This window comes from Phyllopteryx taeniolatus, chromosome 9 (genome assembly GCF_024500385.1).
Source record: "Phyllopteryx taeniolatus isolate TA_2022b chromosome 9, UOR_Ptae_1.2, whole genome shotgun sequence".
Lineage (NCBI taxonomy): Eukaryota > Metazoa > Chordata > Actinopteri > Syngnathiformes > Syngnathidae > Phyllopteryx > Phyllopteryx taeniolatus.
The window spans coordinates 21,903,641-21,921,602 of record NC_084510.1 but is presented as its reverse complement, the minus strand read 5'-3'; the positions used below and the strand labels follow the sequence as shown (position 1 = coordinate 21,921,602).

Sequence of the window (17,962 nt, the reverse complement as noted above, 5' to 3'; positions counted from 1 at the left end):
TCTCGAAAATTAGCACGTCTATATTTTTCATCTAGTCTTCCGGCTTACTTCCTTTTTTACACATTGGCCGCTAGCTTGACGTAAAGTGAAACTCTTACTTGTCCAACATGGCCGGCCAGGAAGATCCAGTGCAGCGAGAAATTCACCAAGATTGGGCCAACCGGGAGTACATCGAAGTAATCACGAGCAGCATCAAGAAAATTACCGACTTCCTTAACTCTTTCGGTAAACGCTTTTTTTGTTTTTTTGTTTACAGTGTATGATTGGAGTTCGGTTTTCCTGTCGTTTTGCTAGCTCGGTGGTGATGTCCTTCATAGCCACTCCCAGATAGCATCATTATCTAGCTTGTGGGTGCATATTGTCATTCTTAAACATGGAACATCGATGTCCAGCTATATTAGAGTATTGTTATGTAGCCTAGTTTTAACTAATACTAGCCTAAAACGCTATATCATACCTAAACCTAACTGTCTGTAAATAGCCTGTTTGCACCACAGCGACCAAAATGCTCCTCTAGTTGCGTTTGCCTTGACTCAATAGAAACGCTATTACATAAAAGTATGCTCAAAATGTGTAAAATTACATAATATGGTGGTTTTGGTTAATGTATATTTTACATACAATGATGATTTTTTTTTTTTTTAATCTGCGTCTCCTAGACATGTCATGTCGATCCCGTTTGGCTACCCTCAATGAGAAGCTGACAGCCTTGGAGAGGAGGATTGAATACATTGAAGCAAGAGTAAGTATGACGCGTTGTGTTTGTGGCATTACACTTGCGCTTTACATTGTCTGTTACACAGGCGTATTAGGGCTAGACTGTCTGAGAATAAAAAATAATTACAATTAGTAGAATAACGTAGTAATTTTAACGAGTGACTAAGAATTATCACACGAACCTAAATGAACCAGTCGCAGTCGCTACTTGTCTCCTTTGCCATACCCGCCATGTAATTGTAATGTCTAAATATTTTGAAAAGTAATTTGTGCTTCATGATTGAGCGAACCTAAAAGAACAGGTGGTTTCGCTCCTTGTTTTTCTCTCTCTCTGCAAAGGAAACAGTCACATAAATTATTCATATCAATGATGGTGTTGATGTGTGAGAGTCAATTTAACCGTTACAAACTAGGCTTTACGGGATCAGGATTTTGGGGCTCGATCAGCGAGTTTAAAAAAACAATAACCGATCACCGATCTGATCACAAGATGGAGGAACGTGTCTATTTAAATTATCTATTCATTTACTGTATATACTTGTGTACTTGCTCAAAAAATTATATTTACAATAAATAATGTATCTTTGTCTCTCTATTTATGCCATTGAGGCAGTGACAGACAGAACAAATGAATGGTCTTCTATTGGATAGCAGGAAGTAAATACAGTAATTAATGTATCCACTTTTTGTTTGTTGGTGTGCTGTGATATTTTTCAATTGTAAAATATGTTCCTTGGCTCCAAAAAGGTTGGAAATCACTGCTCTAGTCAGATCGTGTAGTCTAATCAGTCAGGTCAAACCAACATTACATGACAGAAATGATGGGTGCAAACTTACTGTAATTAAATTACTTCACCCACACCGAAACTTTAAAACATGATTCGACAGAACTGCGGCATCTTTACGTCCAACCGTTCGTGCTACCGCTCGCTTGCTAGGCTACATAACATTTTATTGCCTGCTTGTGAGCCATATCGTATTAAAAGTACGTGAACATACCTCAAGCAAGCCTTAAACGAACGTCCTCTCCTGTCAACTTCTTAAACAGCTAACTTATAATTCCATTACAACAAGCTGGCAATTTTTTGACTTGAGTTCGTTGTCACATTTCTGTGGGGCCAATTATGTATTACTCGTGCACTCGCTGTAGTTGTCTCGCCATGCTGCACTATTTGCATATACTGGCCACTCATGCCAGAGTAGCATCTGCCCCATTTGCACACTGATTGAGGAGTATCTGTAACATTTGCACAACCATTGTCCCAGATTATCGCACTACTCGTCACTTTAAACCGCATACACTCCTTGAAGTCTCAGCGCCCTTTGCACAATGGTCATTGCACCGGACTATTGCGATATTAGTCATTCGAACTGCTCTAAGTGCTAGAGGACTCTGCATCTTTTTGCACAATTGTTTTTTGTCAATGTCTTTATGTCTCCAAAGTGTTCTGTAAATTGACTGTTGTACTAGAGCGGCTCCAACTACCGGAGACAAATTCCTTGTGTGTTTTGGACATACTTGGCAAATAAAGATGATTCTGATTCTGAGCACCGGTGACCACCAACACACGTTTTTCCGCATTTTGTTTTTATAATACAGTCGACGCGATCCACTCTTGTTGTCGTCCCCACAGTAACGAGCGTATAAGGTCGCATTTGAGTTCACAATATAAAGCCCAATGGTATCAGAATACAAGATTTTATTGCAGTAGTCTGACAGTGCAATTGTGAAAGAGCAAATGTGTCTTAGTCTGATCCGGGCATTACTTGTTGCCTGTCTCCGATGTGTTGTCTGTCACACACCGCCAATGTTTTTTTGTTGTTGTTTTTTTTATATAAATAACTTCTTTGGCCATCAGATATTTACTACACTACGTCAAAAGACTTGCGACAAGGCTAAAAATAAACTAGCTTTTGGATTCAAATATACTGCGCACGCGGCAATGCAGAGTTAATGTCTTTTGCGGAGCCGATCAATGACGTCATTCATCGGCTCGGCGAATTATGACATTAAAGCCAATCAGCATAAAATGCTAAATATCGTCCGATACCGATCAGCCCAATCAAATCGGTGTAAAGTCTATTACAAAGGTAAAGATCCCCAACAGTCCTAATCTTATTTCAAGTACCATGGAACCTCGTTTTGCATGATGAATCTGTTCCAAAAAGTCTAACTAAAACCGAATCGTATGAAAACTGAAGTAGTATTTACTGTAGAAAAACAACGTAAATCCAAGTAATCCGTTCCAAGACACGTAAAATTATTAACACAAAAATACACATGGGAAATAAAAGTTTACAATACAGAAAACAATGTGAAATCAATGTAAACGACAAAGGAAAATGATAAACTAACATTAAACGTCACTTTTACCTTAATGGAGTACATGCATCCATCTCGCCAGTGATCAGCAAACTAGTATTCGTTTAGTTTCCTGCTCCATTCACAATAGCAAGACAATGGATGAACACAAAAACACCAGCGCTTCAACTGCCAGAAACAGGCGTAAATCTAATGTAAGAGATGCTTTTAAGTACCAGAAAATGGTGGGTGTCTCAATTGAGCATTGCTGTGTGCCACTTTGCACCGGATTGAGTCACTATAAGAGCATGACACTAATGCATATAAATGTTATAATTTTACTATTTTATTGTCCTGAATTGTAAAAAGGTATGTATAAAGTTCATGAATAAATAAAACATTTAATACTTTACTGGTATATCATTAAAAAAATAAAAAAACACACATTATGCTGTGCTCGTTTCATTGAGAGATACTTTGACCTGTAAATGCTAAAGTAGAAATGATGGCACTTCTGCCTTAGTTGAGCATCTTTGTCCGAGTGCACTGAAGAAAGAAATCCTCTTCTGCCCACCCAAAGAAGTCGCACTGCACACATCGCTGGAAAGTTTTTGGTATCTTAAAACGCTGTTAAATTTCATATATAAGGCGTATTGAAGCCTAATTGTATTACCCGCAACGTATAGGACGCTATTATAGTGGCTCGATCTGGTGCAAATGGTACAGTGCAATACTCATTTGAGCCAGCCAGTTTTCTGAAACTTAACAGGATCCCTCACATTACATTTACAAATGTTTCTGGCAGTTGAAGCGCTTGTTTTTTTGTGTTCGTCCAGTCTCCCGCTGTTGTGCACAGAGCAGTAAGCTAACCAGATACTAGTTTGTCAATTACTGTCAAGATCGGAAAATGGAAAGGCTTCCAGGGGCTGGTGCATGTAGTTAATTGAAGACTCTTGATGGTGTATGAAAGACAGAGAGAGGGAGGAGCAGAGGTTATTGTTTGGAAATGTAATCCTACATTTTTGTACTTTGGTCCAAGGTCTTTCTTGAATTCTCTGGTGTTTCTCGTTTTCTTTATCAAAGGGCTGATACTCGGTAATTTTGGCTCCATGGTGACTCTGGGCCATATTCTCAAGTCTTTTTTTAATGCACCTGGCTCGTGCACGTTCCGGGTACGTATATTCTCTTGTCCATACTTCTGGCCCATGCACTTTGCGTAACCGGGAAATGTATGCGCAAACCCCCTAAGAGGTGTGACTTATATAAGTCTGAGGCTTGCTATAATCATGGAGCATGTAGTTTTCCTGAGACGTTTGAATGCCATAGAAATCTGTTCGAAACATATAGAGCACATTTAAAATATGAAGATAACTTTGGTAGCAGATGTTTCATGTTGTTGCTCTGCTGACATGCACCCCGCTCAGTCATTAATACACTACACTTTGAAGGGGAGCATGTATTTTATTTTTTTATTCTTTATGAAATAATTCAAATTAAAGTAATGTAATCAGAATACTGTGCTTTTGACTAAATGCATGTCTGGAAGTCCATCAATAGGAAAGCGGGTGTGCCCTGCAACCAACTTGTGCCAGAGACCGCGGACAAGTTACATGACGAACGACACAGATCAAATAAAAACAAATCATTCAAATTACCACTCACCATTGTGCCACTCCGAATGTTTGAAGAGGAAAACTATGCGATCACATGGAGGTGAAAAAAAGCCAGCTGGCGACGATGTTTTTTGCCAATTTATATGATATGCAGATGTCCAGCCGTTGGCATAATGTGGTAGGGGCACATTATGGCCATTGGGTGGTAGCATTATGGGCCAGGTGTGTCCTGCGCCGTCAGCATGAGTTATCCGCCGCTGGACCGTCTTCAGCAGTTAACTGAAAAAAAATATTATGTTTCACCTTCATAAGGCGTTAGACTTATAACAGCCCCTGGAATGTGGAAGAGGAAAAGTGCATAAATCCACGGTAGAAATTTGACAGAGAACGGCCACATTTTAGGGTCGCGCCATCTGTCGTGCGTTACCTGGCTTGTGGGTGTGTAAATGACAGATTTGAGTTGATGGAAGACTGTGTGCAGCCAGAAGAGCATGCAGCTGCACACATTTTCTGACTTAAGCACACGGGAGAATATGGCACTTATTGAACAGTCATACAAATGCACGCAATAAATAAGCACAAAAAACCTTCAATATGTTTATGATGAACACAAAGGGTGACACTGACTCAAAACACTCAGTTAAGTTGTGCATGCGGATTGGATGGTTTGTCTGGGGCTAGATTCTGGAAAATGAATGGCCTAGTCACGCAGTCAGCCAGATGAGACTGTTTTCAACTGTACGAAAACTAAGAGGATGTACTAAAACAAAGATAAAAATGCAGCGAAAGAAATTTTTGAAAATCTAATTGTACGAAAACAAGGACATACAAAAACAGAGCTTCCACTGTATGTGCTTATGCTCGTAGAAGTATGGCTTTATACTTGTAGTATTACAACCTTGTCGTATAATCACCAAAAACGTTTTTCTCCCCTCACAATCCCAAAAATTTTGTAATATCTATATCTTAATGTGTGTTCAACTTTATCCTCCTTCCCCCTCCATTTCAATGGTAACAATACTCCTTTGTAGTTTTTAAATGTGCCATATTACCTTCACATATATTTATATATTTGTCTGTCTTTATAGGTGACAAAAGGAGAGACCTTGACTTAAACCTCATCATGCAAAATTGAAGCAACCTGATGATATCCTCCCATTTCCCAGTGGCCCACTTAATTTTTTGGAGTTTGCGTGATCGATTCCACCATCCTTTTTGACGCTCATTTTAAAATTGTATCACTAGTTTTGCTTGTTTTATCTGATGCCACCACTGAGTGTCTGTTAATGGCATTTTAAAGAAACAAAACAATACCCATGGAAAACTTTGCTTTTAACATTTTGTGGACTTTAGTTCTTGTGATAACAAAAGGTCTCGTTGGGTCACTTTTGTTTTACACCATGTCAGTTACACAGCACAGAATTGATGAGTGGGGACCATCCTCTTGTGCCAAGTTAAACAAGTCTTGTTGTGTAGTCTTTAATAAGGACTTTGTGTACAGTGTACTCTTTGCTCATGTGTCAACATTTAAATACTGTAATAAAATATGAGAAAAACATTGTTGGAAAAGAAACCAATGTAGATTTTTGTGTGTGTGTGTGGTGTTTGTGACGACTATTTTTGCATGAATCAAAGTATTTCCTCCTTATTTGGTCTGTCAATATCTGACTTGGAGACTGCTGACAACAGAAAGAATCATTTCTAAGAGGGGAGCAATCCAAACGTAGCACTATATACTGTGGAATATCTAAAACGCTGAATATGATCATCCTCAGTTATTCTTGCTCCAGAGAAAGGTTACCAATCTATTACAGGGGGGGGGGGATCAAATTTAGGAACAGTAGAAGAACAACACGGTTATTTTGTCCCGGAGTGCTTTGCACAAGGATACCTCAACGGCTTAGATGAACATTTCAATGTATTACTAAAATGAAAAATTACAGTTTTGTAATATCCCTGGCTGGTTATTGGCAGTTGTGACATCAAAGATGAAAGAAAAGGAAAAAAGGTTAAGTTAAGGGTCATTTAAGATGGAACGTTGGGGTTAATTTACAATTTATGTGACAATTATTGTTTGAAAATCTATATCACATAGTATTTGTCAAAGCTTCACAATTTTTCATTTGTGATCAATTTAAGAAATCTAAAATAGGAGTTATTTCAATTTAAATAGTGGAGACGATTTTTTTACATTTATACTTATGGATGTGATGTGAAATTTCTTAATAAAGATTGATAATGATGAATACTTTATTTTCATTGGATTCGAGCATTTTTATTGTGCTGTAAATTAAGCACTTAACAGAACAATTCCCTGTCTTTTGGAGGGAGTTTGTGAAATCAAAATGGCGGTATGAGTGATTTCCTTTGTTGTTCGACCCCCTCGCCCCCCCCCCGAACTAACTCAGGAAAGAGTCGGATAGTATTTGTGGCAATTAATAGCACCATTTGACCGCGCAACAATATCCAAAATTTTATATAGTTTAATTACAAATTGAATAACTGTATATCGTGATAATGGGGTACGAATAATCACCGATGATGCTATGAAGCATGACATTCGGCGCCCAAAGCCTCCTGTAAGGCAAAATCAGGGTAATACTACAACACGCTCATGCAGTGAAAACCCCGATGCATCTTGGGAAGAAGAACGTGTCGTCGTTCGTTAATGAGGGAGGTGTCTTTTATCGCAGCTGGTCGTGAATTTTGTGACTATCAAGTTCAACACCTTAAACAGCATAGTTAAGATAACAATACCGCACTGGTGAGTTAGTGTACATTGAAACCAAAATGTGACACCGTTCATTTATTTGGGTTAAAATGAGAAATGACGAACCTGAAATGAGTACACTAGGCTGTATGGCTCGGCCTTAGTGTTTGAGCCTTTCAGTTGCTACATTTTGTCTTTGTGCATGCCTGTCAATTTTTTATTTTTTATTTAAAAAACATCATTTAAAGGAGCTAAATTTTTGTTCGTTTCCTAGAGGTCGTGTGGTCGCAGTCGGGACAAATGGGAGCGGATAAGAGGTGAGTTCCAGCGCCACGGTAGCAGTTAACGGTTAGACTGGGTCACTAACCTTTATTGGAAATGAGAGCTACTTCTTGGATACTGGTTAATGCGGGGGGCCACCAGTTTTATTCACATTTTGCTCAATATTACCTTGACTAAGTCTCTTATTGATAATATACATTTATATAAAACATATTACGTGAATGAATCTCTTTATTTCCATCAATCTTAGCAAATATTTTCAAATATTTGTTTTAATATTTAATTCTGTATTGCAAAAACATTGTTTACTCACCTACGGGCCATTTAGTCTTCAATTAAACTAGCCTGCTTGTTTTTGGGATGTGGGAGGAAACTGGAGTAGCCGGAGAAAGCTCACGCAGGCATGGGGAGAACATGCAAACTCCACACAGGCGAGGCCGGATTTGAACCGTGGTCCTCAGAACTGTGAGGCAGATGTGCTAACCAGTCGTCCACCGCCTGTGTCCAGCAGTAAAAAAATATAACTACAATAGCGCATATATATATATATAAATAAAAGAGCATAGAGTCAGTGCCAACGGAGAATACCTTCCCTGAGTGTATAATATTGCACTGGTGCATTAATGTAAACATTAAACATAAATAGATAAAATGCACATACCGTCAAATAACAATATTGCACAATAAATGCTAAATTTCGCCTTATGTTCTCTTATGTACAGCAGTGTTTCCCAAACTTTATTGAGCCAAGGAACCCATTTTACATTCCTCTCACGGCAGACAACCAAACAAAAATGTCACGAAAAGAATCAATACTGAGGTAATTATGTCGTCTCACTTTACTCATAAATCTACCTAGTGTGAGGTATATGCTTGTTTAATTTGGCGCAAAGCTCCTATCCTCGAAGTAATAACTCATTCTGTTGTACTGTATGAGTGGAAACCGGTGAATACATAGGTTAATTCCACCATCGGGCATCTAATGGTAAGGCAAGGCAGCTTTATTCATATAACGCATTTCATACAGTCAGTGTGGTTTACATGATTTACTGTAAAATCAAGAGCTAAAGACACTTAAAAACATTACAGAAATAGAAGCCCACTTGCTAAAATGGTATACGGTGCAAGTAAAAAAAAATTTAAATTATTTTAAAAGAGCGCAATCATTTTGTGTGCAGCGAAATGCTGCTTCCCTATAATTGGTTTGAACTCTGGGCTCATGCTGGTAGAGCATTTTCTTGTTCTTCTGGTAATGTTACATTGCTGCTATAGATAGCTGACTAAATATATATTTGTAATTAAAATCTTAAATTGTTTTACATCAAGGGGAATTGAACAATTTGAATTATCTGATTGTAAGGTATTTTATGTTTGTACGTTCTCTTTGCAATCTCGTTTAATAGGATAAGTCGGACTGAACGGAGTGGCAGGTATGGCTCTGACGCACCCCGTGACTCTTCTGATTGGCGCGACAGACGAGAAAGGGATCAAGAGCGTGATCGCCGATGGTCGGATGAGAGACGTGGCGATCGCAATGAAGGAGAGAGAGAGAGAGATCGAGATCGTGAACGTGATCGTGAACGTGATCGTGATCGTCGAGGATCCAGAGACAGTCCAGATGTGACTACACCATAATAGTTTTTTTTATATACAGTGAATCCCCTATATTGGGGTTCATCTTTTGCGACCCCCCCCCCCCCCCACTATATTGCATATTTTAAGTAATCTGTATGGATTTTTTATTATTAGTATAATAATACATTATATAGGCAAGTCTGAAGTTAGAGTTGCAGCCCTTCAGTGTAGTACCACGTAGCCCTGAGGTCTACTGGAAGACATTAAACGTAATTAAAAAATCACTAAGTGGAAAAGGGGTAAGAGATTGTTCCCAGCTAAACCAAACTGAAATTAAAATAGTCGTTCTGTTTTGGAATTTGTCATTTTAATGAAATCTTTGCAAAGACAGACAGAGAGGAACTTTTTTACAGTTGCTTTGCGCCTCTCTGACTCTAAAGAACACTAAACCGCAAACGCACAGTTAACTAAAATGGGAGGTATATGAGGAGTCAAGGAAGAGAGGTCTATTCACACAGTTATCTAGCGAGAAAAAGGAGGCTGTTAGAGCCAGAGACAGGATGAGGAGAGGAGGGGGGGGGGGGAAGCAATTCAGCTACTAGGTAAATTTGAAAAAGTCACAAGAACTAAAAACTATCGAAGTAATAAAAATCACAAACTATGGGATAATAAAAGAATATTGACTATATATTGTCATAGCACAACAAAGCAGGTGTATGCCTGTGTGAAATGTTCGATATGGTGTGTGTGTGTGTGTTAGCAGTTTGAAAGTTTTTAATTACTGTTACATACTGTTATTAATTTCTGTTACCCATCTATGGTGTTTTGCATTAGCTTTAAGCTGGTGGACCTGCATTAGACAAAATTACATGGTGGTTTAATTTCTTCGTGTTAAAATATACGTTTAATTCTCATGTCAGTTTTACAGTTAACTTCAACTGGTAGTGATAAACAGTTTGAAGCAAGCACGCTTTGTCTATAACTTCAACTGGTAGTGATAAACAGTTTGAAGCAAGCACGCTTTGTCTATAATTTTGAGAACTGCGAATGAGTCTTTGTTTCTCCAAAGTGATTTTGCAACCATAGTCTTAATTTCTTGACCAGATGAGTAGGAATAGGTGCTAAGAAATATTTCAAAAATTGTGTTTTAATGAGTTGGTGTTAAAAGTGTGTGGGAGGGATAAAACTGCAGAATATAAGTGTGGATGTTAACCTCCTTCACAGTAAACGGGGGGTTCACTGTATATTCCAATTGTTTAATGATGCAAGAGTAACTGATGCACTGGTCTGTTTGTATTCAAGCCAAGAGAGCGTAAAAGACGCAACAGTGACAGATCGGAAGATGGCTATCATTCTGATGGAGACTACCCAGATCAGGATTACAGAAGAGAACCTGGGGATGATAAGAGGAGCAAGACCATCATGCTCTGGGGTCTTTCTCCTCACGTCACGGAGGAAGATGTGTGTTTCTTGTGCTCGTATGCAGGCAATGATGTGGAAGAAAGCCTTTTAAGATTTTCATGGTCTTATTGTTGTGTGCGTTGTTCAGATTTGTTTTGCCATTGATCAACTGGAGGGCCCCCAGCCTGCCGATGTCAGACTGATGAAAAAGAAAACAGGTGAGACTGGGATACATGATGGACCTTGACTTTCCCCTAGTCTTTGACCATAGGGCAAATCTGCTTCCAGTCAGACCCGTTTACCTATAGCAACATGGTCAGATTAGTTCTTAAACAATAAAATGTTGCTTTCAAGTGTCAACATTACAGATCATTAGGAATCCTGTACAGGTAAGTAAGAAGAGCAATAGGCACACGTTTGTTACTTAACATGGCGTGAGCAATGGTATCAGTGATAATGGGCAGTGTTTTCGTTTTTCCTTTTTGTTTTACGATGGTAAAACTCTTAAGGCCTGTTGTTTACCAATCAAGGCCTGGGTCGTGAAGCAGTTTGTGGAACAGTTTTATATGCCCATGGACTCTTAACTAACACGCCTCCCGTCTATATTTGAATGCTGTCTCTAGGTATAAGCCGTGGTTTCGCCTTCGTGGACTTTTATCACTTGCAAGATGCTACCCGATGGATGGAGACCAATCAGGTTGCTTCACAATCGCCAAGTCTAGTTTTAATCTTGGAGATCTAGGGAAAGTAACCCCAAAGGCAACCAAAATGCTTTTAACCAAACCGATGGTTTTTTTTCTTCTTTTTTAATTATCATGTTTTTTTTTTCTGGAGGAATACCTTATTTCGAGGAATTGTATTGTAATACCAGTAACATCCTGCAAATTTGGCCTTGTGAGGCCATCTTTTTAATCTGTAGCTAGAATATAAATTATGATAAAATTACTGATGAGGTTTTGATAGCTCTATGCAAAAAAACTTTTTAATCCATGGATCTTTTTTTATGTATATATATTTTGTTATAAGCTACTTTTGCCAACATTTTTGTGGGGAGCTCGTCTATGGTTTTCCAGAAAGCAGTCAGAATTTTCTTTTAGGGTCACATAATACACTGTGCTCTAGCTCACTCTGAGCACTCGGGTCCCAAACACCTAAAGAGCCCTCTACACATTGCATACATCTCATGTCTGTCTTTAACACAAAGGATACGTGCTGGGGGTCCCTCACCCCCTCCTCTCCCCTTCCAAAATGGTTGCTCTGTTGAGTTGAGATCAACATGCAGCACAAATACTTGGGTAACATTTTTCTTCCTCTTTCAGAAACGTCTGGTCATCCAAGGGAAAAGTGTGGACATGCACTACAGTCATCCCAGACACAACTATGGAGACTGGCTCTGCAACACTGTAAGTTTGTGCTCTGTTTTGATTCCACTAAGCAAACTGCCACACTCCCATGCATGGAAATAGGTCAGCAAGTTTTCAATAGCTGCAGTCCTGTTAGTTTGTCTTCATTCAGCTATATATTTACATAAGTACTAGAGGTTAGGTGGTATCCCAGGTAAGTAGGGTGTGCTGCACCAATATAGACTTCAAATTGTCTCAGGCAGCACTGTGCCAGGGCATTAGCTGGTGTATAATAAAAATGATGTGAACGGTTACTTGCAGTGTGGCCTGTACAATTTCCGGAGGCGGCTGAAGTGCTTCAGGTGTGGAGCAACCAAAGTTGGTAAGTAGTTAAAAGTAACAGGAGGCCACCGACTCCCAACATGCAACCAGGCTGAGGCAACAATGTTGGGATGCAGCCCAGTGTTTAGTTTTGTCCTTTGTCCTTATAAGGTAGACAATTGTCCTGTCACTGTTTTACATTTGACCCAGCAGAGATGGGAGCGAGCGCATGCACGTTAGACAAAAAACTCCACTTAATTGGCTGAGTTACAAATCTTGATGTTACCACTTGAATGAGCTTTTAAATGGTATTAGATATATTCCTTTTTGTTGACTGATCTTAAAGTCACGTTTATGCACCAAGTCTGTCTTTCTCTCAACAGAATGTGAGATGAGCAGTAATGCTGACGTCCCTGAAACTCAGCCTGGTGGAGAGTTCTGTGGTGACAGTAAGGCCTTTTAGTTTTATAGACGTATCGCATCGCTTAATTTGGAAGAGGAGGGTTCGCACCATGTGGCAATGTTTTTAATTTGTTCTTTCTCATTCACAGCAATCATCCTTAGAAATATCTCTCCCCTGTGCACCGTGGAAGCAGTCATGACCGTCCTGGCGCCATATGCTAATCTTTATCCGAGCAACATTCGCCTCATTAAGGACAAACAGACGGGCCAGAACAGAGGCTTTGCCTTTGTTCAGCTGTCTTCTCCTCTGGTATTTAAAATAAATAAAAAAAAATCTGTGCTTTTGTGAATAACAGTTTATCTTTCAATGTGGGGTATTGATGAATATATTTGACATTTTTGTGAACACAGGAGGCTTCTCAGCTGCTAACAATCTTGCAAGGACTTCAGCCTCCTCTGAAGTTGGATGGGAAAACAATTGGGGTGGATTATGCCAAGAGTGCGAGAAAGTGTGTAACTGTCCAACTTCCTTATCTGGTAGATGGACAAAATATTCAGTAATTTTTGTTTGATTTTAACTATAGGGACCTTTTACTCCCTGATGGGAATCGCATTAGTGCCTTCTCTGTTGCTAGTACAGCTATTGCTGCAGCTCAGTGGTCCTCAAGTCAGGTAAAAACATTTTTTGTCATCTTTTTTTTCACGGCACTTTTTTTCTGAAGGCTTGTTGCTTTTTCAGCCCCAGCCAAATGCAGAAGGTGTGTCCGAGTACAGCCTCTTGCACGAAGGTTACACTCCAATGCCACAGGTTAGTAGATCAGAAGAGGTCATCATTGTAACACTTGGAATTGGAGGCCCTTCTGTATAGGCCAATGTAAATCCAGTGAAATGTGGATCCATACTACCATCTAGTGGCAGAGCAGCATAAGAGACATTTTCAAGTCATTTGTCATCTGTACAAACCTTTAAATCAGTGTATTCTGTTGACGTTTCTGCATTATTGCCAGGCATACTATCAAGTTGCAGGGCCCAGCACCTCGCAGGAGAATGGGATTCTCGGAGGTATCAAATGCTAAACTTATCATCATTATTTTGTTGAGATCCTATGTGATAGTTAACAGGACTTTATATGCGCAATTTTAGCCGCGCCTTGTATGAAGATTGTTCCGACTGCCACTGGGGTCGTTCTCTCCCCCACCATGCAAGTCTACCAACCCCATATAATTGGCCAGCCTGCTCTTCAGGTAATGTGATTGTGTTTGGTTTGTACCATTTGAGGGACTGTGTTAAAAAGGTGAAATAACAAATTTATTTGTTGCAGGCATTGCAACTGGCTCAACAGTTAGAGGGCAAATCTCAGACTGGACATTTACCAGGTGCTGATGCTGTGCCTGATGCAACAGCTGCCACTGCAGCTACAAACTCCGGACAAACTGCAGACACCGCCTCTGGTATGAACATTCAGTAATTATAACCATAATGAACTGACTGCTTGCTTGCTGATTGTTTTGTCATTGGTACAGCTGTTCCGGATACATCCACTTATCAGTATGATGAATCATCTGGCTATTATTTTGACCCCCAAACTGGCCTCTACTATGACCCAAACACACACGTAAGTGGCACACAATTTCAAAAGGGGTCTTTTTTTAATGACTGTTCTGTCATTATCTGGTATTACTTGTTTTGTTTGTCTCCTCAGTATTACTATAACTCCCAGACTCAGCAGTATCTTTATTGGGATGGTGAGAAGCAGACATATGTACCAGTCCCAGTCGACGCAAACGCTGCACTCACTCCTACTGGAGCTAAAGAACCCCGTGAAGGAAAGGAGAAGAAGGAAAAGCCCAAGAGCAAAACTGCTCAGCAGGTAGCATGTTAGTCCTACTTCTGCACAATTAGTGCTATTTTTTTTTCTTTGGTTTTCTCTTCAATTAGAGATTTCTTTTCAGATCGCTAAAGATATGGAACGTTGGGCTAAAAGCCTTAATAAACAGAAGGAGAACTTTAGGAGTAGCTTCCAGCCGATCAGTCAAGAGGAAAGGAAGGAGGCTGCTGCTGCCGATGCTGGCTTCACGCTTTTTGAGAAAAAGGTACCACAGTTTATCAAATTCTGTTGCATGTCATTATTTTCTATTTTTACTCTTAACTGATTGTAATACATTTTCAGCAAGCTGGGGTTCTCGACAGAATCATTCCAGAGATGATCAATGTCCCTGAAGAGGAAGCAGCCACCAGCTCTGCCACACCCTCCAAGGTGAGTGTTTGTTTCACGTCTCACTTAGGAACCGATCAATTTGTCTTTCGATGGTAGTGTGAAAAGCGCCACGTTTGTGCTGTTAGTGTGGCCTTGTGGCGGCCTACAGCGGAGACAGTGACCCTGAGGAAGCAGCCGACGGTGGAGATGGAGGCCAGGACAAGTTGACCGACTGGAAGAAGCTCGCCTGCTTGTTGTGTAGGAGGCAGTTTCCCAATAAAGAAGGTTTAATACGACATCAGCAACTGTCTGACCTCCACAAGGTAACAAATAATATTGTTGTGTACTTAATGACTGTCAACATTTTGCTCACATCAGATGTTCTTTCCTAGAAAAACCTAGAAGTTATCCACCGATCCCAAATGAGTGAAGCTGAGCTGGAGGAGTTGGAGAGAAGAGAAACGGAGGTTTGGCCAATGGCTTTTTATTTTACATTTGTTTTGTTTCTTGTGCTTGCATACCAGTTCATTTATATTTATTCCTTGTGTATATAGTTGAAGTACAGAGACAGAGCAGCCGAGAGAAGAGAAAAGTACGGCATCCCTGAACCCCCTGTCCCCAAAAAGAAGAAATACACCCAGCCAACACCAGTCGTGTAAGACTTATTAACGACATAAACATGCTGTTGTTTAGTCAAGTGTTGTACAACTCCAATTCCAATGAAGTTGGGACGTTGTGTTAAACATAAATAAAAACAATACAATGATTTGCAATTCATGTTCAACCTATATTTAATTGAATACACTACAAAGACGAGATATTTAATGTTCAGAATGATAAACTTTGTTTTTAGCAAATAATCATTAACTTTTTTTATGGCTGCAACATGTTCCAAAAAAGCTGGGACAGGTGGCAAAAAAGACTGGGAAAGTTGAGGAATTGCTCATCAAGCACCTGTTTGTAACATCCCACAGGTGAACAGGCTAATTGGGAACAGGTGGGTGCCATGGTTGGGTATAAAAGGAGCTTCCCTGAATTGCTCAGTCATTCACAAGCAAAGATGGGGCGAGGTTCACCTTTTTGTGTACAAGTGCATGAGAAAATAGTCGAACAGTTTAAGGACAATGTTCCTCAACGTACAATTGCAAGGAATTTAGGGATTTCATCATCTACGGTCAATAATATCAAAAGGTTCAGAGAATCTGGAGAAATCACTGTATGTAAGCGGCAAGGCCGAAAACCCAACATTAAATGCCCGTGACCTTCGATCCCTCAGGCGGCACTGTATAAAAAGCGACATCAATGTGTAAAGGACATAACCATATGGGCTCAGAAACACTTCAGAAAACCAATATCAGTAAATACAGTTCGGCGCTACATCCCTAAGTGCAACTTGAAACTCTACAATGCAAAGCAAAAGCCATTTATCAACAACACCCAGAAACTCCGCCGGCTTCTCTGGGCCCGAGCTCATCTAAGATGGACGGATGAAAAGTGGAAAATTGTTCTGTGGTCCGACGAGTCCACATATCAAATTGTTTTTGGAAATTATGGATGTCGTGTCCTCCGGGCCAAAGAGGAAAATAACCATCTGGACTGTTATGGACGCAAAGTTCATAAGCCAGCATCTGTGATTGTATGGGGCTGTGTTAGTCCCAATGGCATGGGTAACTTACACATCTGTGAAGGCACCATTAATGCTGAAAGGTACATACAGGTTTTGGAGAAACGTATGCTGCCATCCAAGCAACGTCTTTTTCATGGACGCCCCTGCTTATTTCAGCATGACAATGCCAAACCACATTCTGCACGTTACAACAGCGTGGCTTCGTAGTAAAAGAGTTCGGGTACTAGACTGACCTGCCTGCAGTCCAGACCTGTCTCCCATTGGAAATGTGTGGCGCATTATGAAATGTAAAATACGGCAACGGAGACCCCGGACTGTTGAACAGCTGAAGCTTTATATCAAGCAAGAATGGGAAAGAATTCCACCTACAAAGCTTCAATAATTGGTGTCCTCAGTTCCCAAACGTTTATTGAATGTTGTTAAAAAAAAAAGGTGATGTAACACGGTGGTAAACATGACCCTGTCCCAGCTTTTTTGGAATGTGTTGCAGCCATTAAATTCAAAGTTAATGATTATTTGCTAAAAACAATAGTTTATCAGTGTGAACATTGAATATCTTGTCTTTGTAGTGTATTCAATTAAATATAGGTTGGACGTGATTTGCAAATCATTGTATTCTGTTTTTGTTTGTTTAACACAATGTCCCAACTTCATTGGAATTGGGGTTGTAGTTAGATTCTAATGTAATGTTTCTTCCTTTCCTAAAGTAACTACGAGCAGCCCACCAAAGATGGCCTCAACAGTGACAATATTGGCAACAAAATGCTGCAAGCTATGGGCTGGAAGGAGGGTAAAGGGCTGGGCCGCAACCAACAGGGCATCACTGCACCCATTCAGGTATGTAGTAGGAGGTGTATTACATAACCTCAACTCATTCGAGTCAAGATTTATCACACACATTTTTCATTCAGGCCCAACTGAGAACCAAAGGAGCCGGTCTTGGTACTAAAGGCAGCAACTACACCCTGTCTGCATCAGACACGTACAAAGATGCAGTCCGCAAAGCCATGTTTGCCCGCTTTACAGAGCTGGAGTGAACAAGATGAGCAAACCGATACCGGAGACTAAATTAACAGCGTCTCTGAAGTGGTACAGCACAGTCTTCCATGTGCGCTCATCGTTCATTTTTTTGCCTCTAACCACAGTGGCTGAACCATCCAATAGAAAGAATTGCAGATGAAGGCATATGAAAATAAGTAAATATAATTTATACATTGTACATTTGCACAAAGTATCTCGTTTTACACATTTCCTTTTTTTGTGGTGATAATCTGAAATTTCCTCTGTTCATCAGATTGTATAAGTTTATATAAAGTCTTGTCTGTTTACAACAAATAAATATAAAAAAAACATCTTATTTTGTCTCTTTAACAAGCATCATTCACACCTTTTACCTCGTATGCAAATTATGTAAAATATAACTGATGAGCATGCAAAATCTGCATATACTAAAGCCCAGCCTGGTTTTTGAA

The 17,962-nt window shown here is 39.8% G+C and overlaps 2 protein-coding genes across 3 annotated transcripts; both read left to right on the top strand.

Moving 5' to 3' along the window:
• Positions 1-66: 66 nt before the first annotated feature.
• On the top strand, positions 67-6,213 carry brk1 (BRICK1 subunit of SCAR/WAVE actin nucleating complex). The gene is made up of 3 exons (XM_061785083.1): positions 67-225; positions 660-742; positions 5,721-6,213. The coding sequence occupies exons 1-3, from the start codon at positions 108-110 to the stop codon at positions 5,745-5,747; spliced, it is 228 nt and encodes a 75-aa protein (XP_061641067.1). The 5' UTR covers positions 67-107; the 3' UTR covers positions 5,748-6,213.
• Positions 6,214-7,245: 1,032 nt separating this feature from the next.
• LOC133483612 (RNA-binding protein 5-B-like) lies at positions 7,246-17,842 on the top strand. 2 transcript variants are annotated; one of them, XM_061785049.1, is made up of 26 exons: positions 7,286-7,396; positions 7,617-7,659; positions 8,347-8,444; positions 9,028-9,244; positions 10,502-10,660; positions 10,749-10,818; positions 11,224-11,297; positions 11,920-12,003; positions 12,265-12,325; positions 12,648-12,713; positions 12,816-12,976; positions 13,078-13,175; positions 13,251-13,338; positions 13,406-13,474; positions 13,674-13,728; positions 13,810-13,910; positions 13,988-14,117; positions 14,190-14,281; positions 14,369-14,536; positions 14,619-14,759; positions 14,837-14,923; positions 15,010-15,186; positions 15,256-15,330; positions 15,418-15,518; positions 17,198-17,327; positions 17,402-17,842. In XM_061785049.1, the coding sequence occupies exons 3-26, from the start codon at positions 8,419-8,421 to the stop codon at positions 17,525-17,527; spliced, it is 2,556 nt and encodes an 851-aa protein (XP_061641033.1). In that variant the 5' UTR covers positions 7,286-7,396; positions 7,617-7,659; positions 8,347-8,418; the 3' UTR covers positions 17,528-17,842. The 2 variants fall into 2 exon arrangements, with proteins under 2 accessions (XP_061641034.1, XP_061641033.1); XM_061785050.1 differs by lacking the exon at positions 8,347-8,444 and having other exon boundaries at positions 7,246-7,396.
• Positions 17,843-17,962: the final 120 nt, after the last annotated feature.